At 46.8% G+C, this 6,984-nt stretch overlaps 1 protein-coding gene across 1 annotated transcript in view; it reads left to right on the top strand.

The window, feature by feature from the left end:
• GTF2F2 (general transcription factor IIF subunit 2) overlaps window positions 1-6,984 on the top strand; it is a 112,875-nt gene that overhangs the window by 60,027 nt on the left and 45,864 nt on the right. The window contains exon 5 of the mRNA XM_006914961.3: window positions 3,250-3,331. Within this exon, the coding sequence (XP_006915023.1) occupies window positions 3,250-3,331 (82 nt within the window). The remainder of the gene's footprint in view (window positions 1-3,249; window positions 3,332-6,984) is intronic.

A 6,984-nucleotide genomic window follows, 5' to 3' on the forward strand; every position in this document is an offset into this window, starting at 1 on the left:
GGCTCCAAGGGTCATGTGGGGCAAGGCTTTCGCTTTTAGTATAGGGTGCCGATTGAGGGAGCACCTGCTTTTCCTTGTGAAAATTAAAAACCACGATTAGGTTTTCAATTTTGGTTTCTTTAAAAAGGAGTAAGAACTTAGACACCGTGAAACAAATACGAATGTAGAATCCTAGACTTTTCAGTGCTAGTCTCTAGTCTTTTCAGTGTGTAATCTGACAGTTTTTTAGCAATTTACCTTTATCTCAAGTCTTACCGAAGCATTAAATCTAGTTTTAGGAGCTCTCCCTTCTCCATACTCATAACTAATTATGTGGATAATCAAACTGCACAATTACTAGCAGTAAAACTGGCATAAACAAGGTCTCGCGTGGGCGTACTAGCGGTGACCGACTGCCCGCCAGGGTCCGTGAGCTGTGGGCGCCTGTCACTGTGTTCAAGGAGGGGACTCGAGCCCTGGTAGTCTGGAAGTGTGTCACGTGGAGGTCCATCAAGGTGCTCCTAGTGCATAATGACGGTTTACACACCTGTCTGGCGTCCTGCTAGACCCGCGGCCCTCAGAGTGTGATCTGGACGGGCTGGGCGGAGGAGGCCTTGGCACCCTTTCAGCGGGTCTGTGAGGTCGAAGTGATTTTCGCAGTAACGCCGAGCTCTTTTTCCTTTGTCATTCTGATTCTCTAACACTTCTCAGCTTCAGTGTCTAATATGATAAATCTCGGGTGGTGAAACTCGGGTACGGAGAGCCCTTTGGTGGGACCCGGCCGCTCGTGGGGGCCGCAGTAGACCCACGTCCCTGAGGGCGGGGGCCAGGCCTCGCGTGCCTGTTTCCCCTATGTGGTTTCTGCGTTATCTGTTACATGAAAGGCACTCAGTAAATATCTGATACAAGTGTGAGCAAAAAAAAATGGATTATTTTTCAAGTATTTAATAGTCTTTCAAACTGAGCCAACAAAATAATTTCAAGTAAGCGTTCCTATATTAATGAGTATGACCTGTAATTAATAGCAGTGGCGTGCAAATGTTTGAGATGACACAATGTAATGTTTTAAAGAAGAGGAAGCATGGTTTAGTGGAAAGAATATGAAAATTTGTTCCTGTGAAGCTTTAAAAGGTGTGTGACGGCTTTCAATCTGACTTAGGGAGCTGTATCATAAACACATTGGCTTTTTAAAATGTATTTAAGAGGAGAAGGAACAGGCAAACAGATAAATGTGCTATTCCTTAAGAGCAGCCAGTTGGTGGACAAATTTGTCGCTGATGATTACGATGTTTCCTTTCACTCGAAAAGCGTTTAAACGCTGCTTTAGGTTAGAAAAGAACGTATGATGGTCGGAAAACTGTGGTTTGGAGAGTGCGTTTTATTGCTTTGTGAGTGACCCTGATTGAAGAATAGTGACGAGCGTGGTGGCCCCGTTGAAATGGCCAGGTGCTCTGGACGCTCCTCTCTCTTTCCTGTCATCCATGGAGGACGAGACTGCAGAAACTTTGCACTGTTTATGAGCACAGCCTGCCCAGGTGGAGCAGGTGCTGCTGCCTGCGTGAGCAGCATCGGGGCGGTGTGGAGGGGTCGCTCCTGTGGCCTGCGACACTAATAAACACGTGGGTCTGTGAGCAGGTTACGCTCAGCGACGGTATTCTGGATGTATTTGTTTTTTAAAAAGGGCTAACTTATGTTTCGATAGACTTTTCTCATGCCTTTAGGACACTTTATACATTGAAATTTCCCTAGATCTTGACAAGAAATTCTCTAGGTGGAACTTTCGGCTTCGGTGAGACAAACTTGAATAGTCAAGGTTTGTTTTATTTTAAGAAAATTGCAGTTTCGATCTCGTCAAACTCGTTAATGAGAGGAAATTGTTAGATGTTCAAGCTTAGCTGTGGTATGGAGAGTCGCGGGCTGGCCGTCATCCCCTCCTGGCGCATCTCTGCGTGCAGCCGGCGTCCTTCCCGCCGCGGCTCTTTCCACCGTCTGACAGCCGCAACCTGAGGTTTGTTACGTGTGTCGCTCTGCGGGCCCCTCGAACCACTGGATTACACAGTCGCATGTTCACAGTTAGTGCACAGGGACTGCAGGAGGGAGTCCCCTAGATTTCGGAGCCAAAGTTAAGGTCACCGTGAAGGGTTTCCTGGTGTGAATCCTGTCGGCGTGGTTCTCTGCGTGGTTCTCTGTGTGCCGCGGTGAACTGCGCGCTTAACTGGGGCAGTGCCATCCTCGCCACCTGCCTCCACGATGCGGGGAAGGCGCCCGGCATGTGTGGGCACGCACTTCACGCGAGTGGAATGCATGAAGTCATTCGCCCTGAAGGGACGAATCCCCAGCATTACTGACGAGCCAGAGGGTGTCCTCAGCCTCGGCCCAAACCCTGGGTGAATCCTCACGGAACTATGCGAGAGCCAGCGCTATGCCTAACCGGAGCCAGGCTTTTCCAAACCGGTGCCCTCGTGGCACAGTCGTATGTCTTATGACATGACATGAGGTCTGTCAGGTGACTTCACGGTGCTGCGGCCAGCTAGGCACACTGCGTGCTGTCGGTGCTGACTTCCGTTTTCCTGTTCTGTTTCTCTGGAAATTTGTATCCAGGTCACCAAGAAAATTCTTTCTGATGCTAGGAAAAGTTGTCATTCTGTTTGGACAGTCACCCATGGCAGCTGAACTCTAGTTTGGGTTCACCCAGACTGACAGCTGTGCTGGGCGTAGAAGTCAGCGCCGCCCCCGACACGGCGTTTCCTGGACCATGGCATTTTCTAGGCTGGCTGGTCTAGTCGCCATGTATTCTAGAGTTTTATTTGCACATATATGTATGTGTACACACACACACACACACACACACACACACACACACACCTTTGACTTAGTGGTGTAGACTTGCTGTGTTCTCAGAAGTTACTTCTCTGCCTAAGGTGCTGTCGCCTCGCTACCCTTAAATGTTTTTTGATTTTGTGCTCTTCTAAGCCACCTTCTTTAGAAAGAGCTAAATGTATAAAAGCTATTACTGGCATGGGGGGCTGCAGCCACCCATTAAATAAGCCTGACAGGGACCCGGTTTTTTACTAGCCAAGAAAAAGGTTTTCCTCCATTCCGACCAGATGCTACTATAAACTCTGAAACATTCCTTTTGCGTCTTCGGTTTTATTTTTAATTATATCTTATTGTAACCTCTATTACTGAAGTTAGTGTGTCAAAACACAGTCTTGAAAATGATAAATATTACCTCTGAATGCATTTGTTACTTTTTTCTTTCCATTCAAGATAAGCTTTCATTGGAAGGAATAGTAGTCCAAAGAGCCGAATGCCGACCCGCCGCCAGTGAAAACTACATGAGATTAAAGAGGTTGGTGTTTTGCCTTTAAAGTCATACGGGTGTTTCCTCGGGGGGTCGAAGTGCATGCGTTAGATTGCCTGCTGCCTGCACACTGCGCTTATCGCTGAAGGTGCTTCCTTCAAAGGCTGTTTGGTTTCAAAACCAAGTGGGAACAAACTCTCAGTTATAAATAAGTCGCAGGATGCAGTGTGCAGCGTGGCGACTGAATGCTGCTATGTCGCATATTTGAAAGTTGCTGTGAGAGGAGGTCTTAAACGTTCTCAGCACGGGAAGACAACTTGTAGCTGCATGTGGTGGCTACCGTTAACCACACTTCTGTGGCCATTTCACCATGTATGTGGTTATCGAATCATTATACTGCACTCCTAAAACTGTACCCCCAAAATATAATGTTATATGTCAGTTATACTTCAGTTTTTAAAAAAGCCCAAGGAAGAGTTTCTTTGGCAAGAAAACGTTCAGAACCTGGGCTGTTTATTTGGGATATTTTAAGCTACTGTGCTAATACAGTCTGGGATCAGACTTTTTAAACTTCTTTTTCTAGTTGTCCTTATAAATCTTGATTCTCTAAAGAGGTATAATTTCTTTATACTATTTTATTTTCAAAGGCTATAATCTTCCCATAATGAATGTCTAAAATACCATACTGTAAAAAGCAAGTATATTGCCAGAATATCATCCTTTTCTCTTGATCTGCAGAGAACTTTTTATAAACGTATTTGTTAGAGATCTTGCTTCCGTGTCCCTCCTTCCCAACTTTTGTGTGTGGCTGACATTTTGTAATTAATATTTAAAGATGATTGCACATTCCAGGTACTCTAAATTTTTGACTTTCAAAAAGTCAGCAATTTTTAAACCCTGAAGAAACGTATTATACTAGTTTTATAGTCAATACTGAATGTATTCCAAGCCCATGTAGTTTAGAATTATAAATTTGTTCGTTCCAGCACTTGCTATGCGAAGTAGCGGTGAACACGACAAAAGCGTCTGGCCTCCCGGAGCCTGCGCTTCAGCAGGTTGTAGCTCCAAGGAGCTGGTCGTGAGAACACACGTCAGGCGGCAGCAGCAGCCTGTCTGGATTTCGTTGTTCTCGTCTATGAAAGAGGCCGGTGGAGCTGGATCATCTTTTTAATTTTGCCCCTTTTCTCAATTAGATTAGAATCTGTCTCTTGGGAATGAAACAAAGAGACTGGTTTTCTTGTCCAATAATTCCTCTAATTTAAATGCCTCCCCAGGGCGCATAAATGGATGACAATCAAAATGAAAAAATTTTTATAACAGAAAATGACTTTAGAACACAGGCAGAAGATGTTTCTCTCTTTGTTTTTAGCCTGTAAAGTTTATTATATAATACAAAGCTTTGAAGATTTGTGTTCTTCAAATAACTACTGATGGGAAATGCAAAATCTGGTTACTGAGCTGCTGGCCAAGATCTTTTTCTGTGGTCTTCATTTCCTTTAAAGGTTTCTGAAGATTTCTGATGGTGAGCAGGCAAGTCACCTGTGTTTGAAATGGCCGCTTTTCTTCTTACCAAAAAAGAAATTAAAGTGATTCAGCCCTTGGAGCATGCTGAAAGACCAGCCATGACATCTTACAGTTAATTATATGACTTAAGGAAACAGGGTGATTCAGGAGATGATGATCATCTCATTTTCATAAAATAGATGATATATGACAGTCTTGAAGGCTGAGGTTTTTTTGACCAAGTGGAGAAAGATGGACGTAAGAATACTGTAGACAGACACACAGGCACAGAGACTTGGGGAACGCATCAGGGACCCACGTGTCACCCCGCAAGCCTGGGAGGCAGGGTTTGTTTGAGGAAGAGCAAACGGCAGCTCTGGGCCAGACCTCTTTTGAACTCCAGGCTTACGAACCCAGAAGCCTGGTTCAGTGTCCAAAGATACTTCAGATATGTCAAAAACTGAACTCCTAGTTGCCCCCAAAGCCCGCTCCATCCGCAGTCTTTCTCGGTGAATCAGCGCCAGCTGTGTCCTCAGCTCGAGCCTGGCCGCGTTCTCGAGTCTTCTCTCAGACCCCACATCCGACGTGTCAGAACAGTCCGACTGACTGTGCCTTAAACATATCGTGCACCTGCAGCCTGACCGTTTCCCGCTACCCGCAGGACCTCTGTCCGTTATCCCTCAGCTGGACCGCTGCAGTGGCCTCCAGCGGGGTTCCCGCGTGCCCCCCGTGTCCCACTGCCATCTGTCGGCACAGCAGCCAGAGCAGTCCTCTGCCAGGTCATGCCAGAACCTGTGCTCTCCTGTCACTTGCAGTCTTCCTGTATTGCTCAGATAGGACCCGAGCCCCTGCAGTCGTCTGGGGTTCTGCGTGATCACCCCGCCACTCCCGCCCCCGTTCCCACCCTCATCTCCCTCTTCCCTCTCCTCGTTCAGTCTGCTCCAGCCGCACCGACCTCCCATGGTCCCTGAGCGCCCTGGGCATGCCTCGCATTAGGGCCTTAGCACCGGACGCCTCCCCGCCTACGTCATGCTCGCCTAGGAAGCTGCTGGGCTCAGCCCCTCGCCGCTTTCCAGTGTGTCCTCAGATCCCACACTAATAAGGCTAACGCCAGCCACCCTGCTCCCCTCCAGACTCATGTTCCCTTCATAGCACATGATGCTTCCCAACACGCTGTGTAATTCACGTCTACTGCCCACTTTGCTCTAGTGCAGTTCAGGCTCCCACGGTTTGTTTGTGTGTGTGTGTGTGTTTGTGTGTGTTATGTTATTCCCTCATACACACACAAAGGGTCTAGAGCAGTTCATTGTATGTAGTAGGTAGTCAATAAATATCTGTTGAATGAATGGCAGGAGATGTGGTTTGAAATGTTAAAGAGTCTTATATGCTTGTTAAATTACTTGTTAAAGAGTCTTAAATGGTAAGAAATTGGAACTTGCTATGCTGTAGCTATTAGGAAGGACTGGAGAATTTTAAGCTGGATGGATGGTGAAGGGACTTCTCATTCGGACAGGTCATTCTGGCCATGGTATACAGATGGAAAGCAGGGAGATAAGCTAAGAAGCTGGTGTGACAGCCCAGGCGCAAAATGCCTGGGGGCTAACCAAGCGGTCCTCGTTGGGAGGGAGGGATGAGGCTCTGAGGCTCTTTGGAGGCAGAGCCAAAGCACCTCGATGGCTCGTCTCAGACTGTAGTGGTCGCAGGCCAGGGGCTTCTCCCAGGGTGGTGGCTTCGGGCTGCGGGCTGGGCATGCCTCCTGCTCTGAAGCCCCAGGTGGCTCCACACCGTCCTGTGCGTGCACAGGACAGTTTACACTGACTGAGGGAGAGGGATGGGGAAGTCCTTGTCATTCCTGTGTCCATTTTAATTTAAATTCGGTCAAAATTTACATAAAAACTTGAAGAAGAAAGTACCTAAACTGCAAGGACCAATGGGTAAATTATTAAAACAGGACAGTAATCTAAGTGATAGTTGTCTCGTGTATTTTGCTTATCTTTGTTCAACATTTTGAATGCCTACTGTGATCACTAAAGGTTCAATGGAAAAAAATTACTGGATGCTAGTCTTGCTCCAGAGAATTCAGTCTTTGAACCTGAAGACAGACAGACACACACACACACACACACACACACACACACACACACACACACACACATTCTCTCTCTCTCTCTCTCTCTCTCTCTCTCTCTCTCTCTCTC

The sequence above is a fragment of the Pteropus alecto genome, unplaced genomic scaffold (genome assembly GCF_000325575.1).
Source record: "Pteropus alecto unplaced genomic scaffold, ASM32557v1 scaffold35, whole genome shotgun sequence".
In the NCBI taxonomy this organism is placed as follows: Eukaryota; Metazoa; Chordata; class Mammalia; order Chiroptera; family Pteropodidae; genus Pteropus; species Pteropus alecto.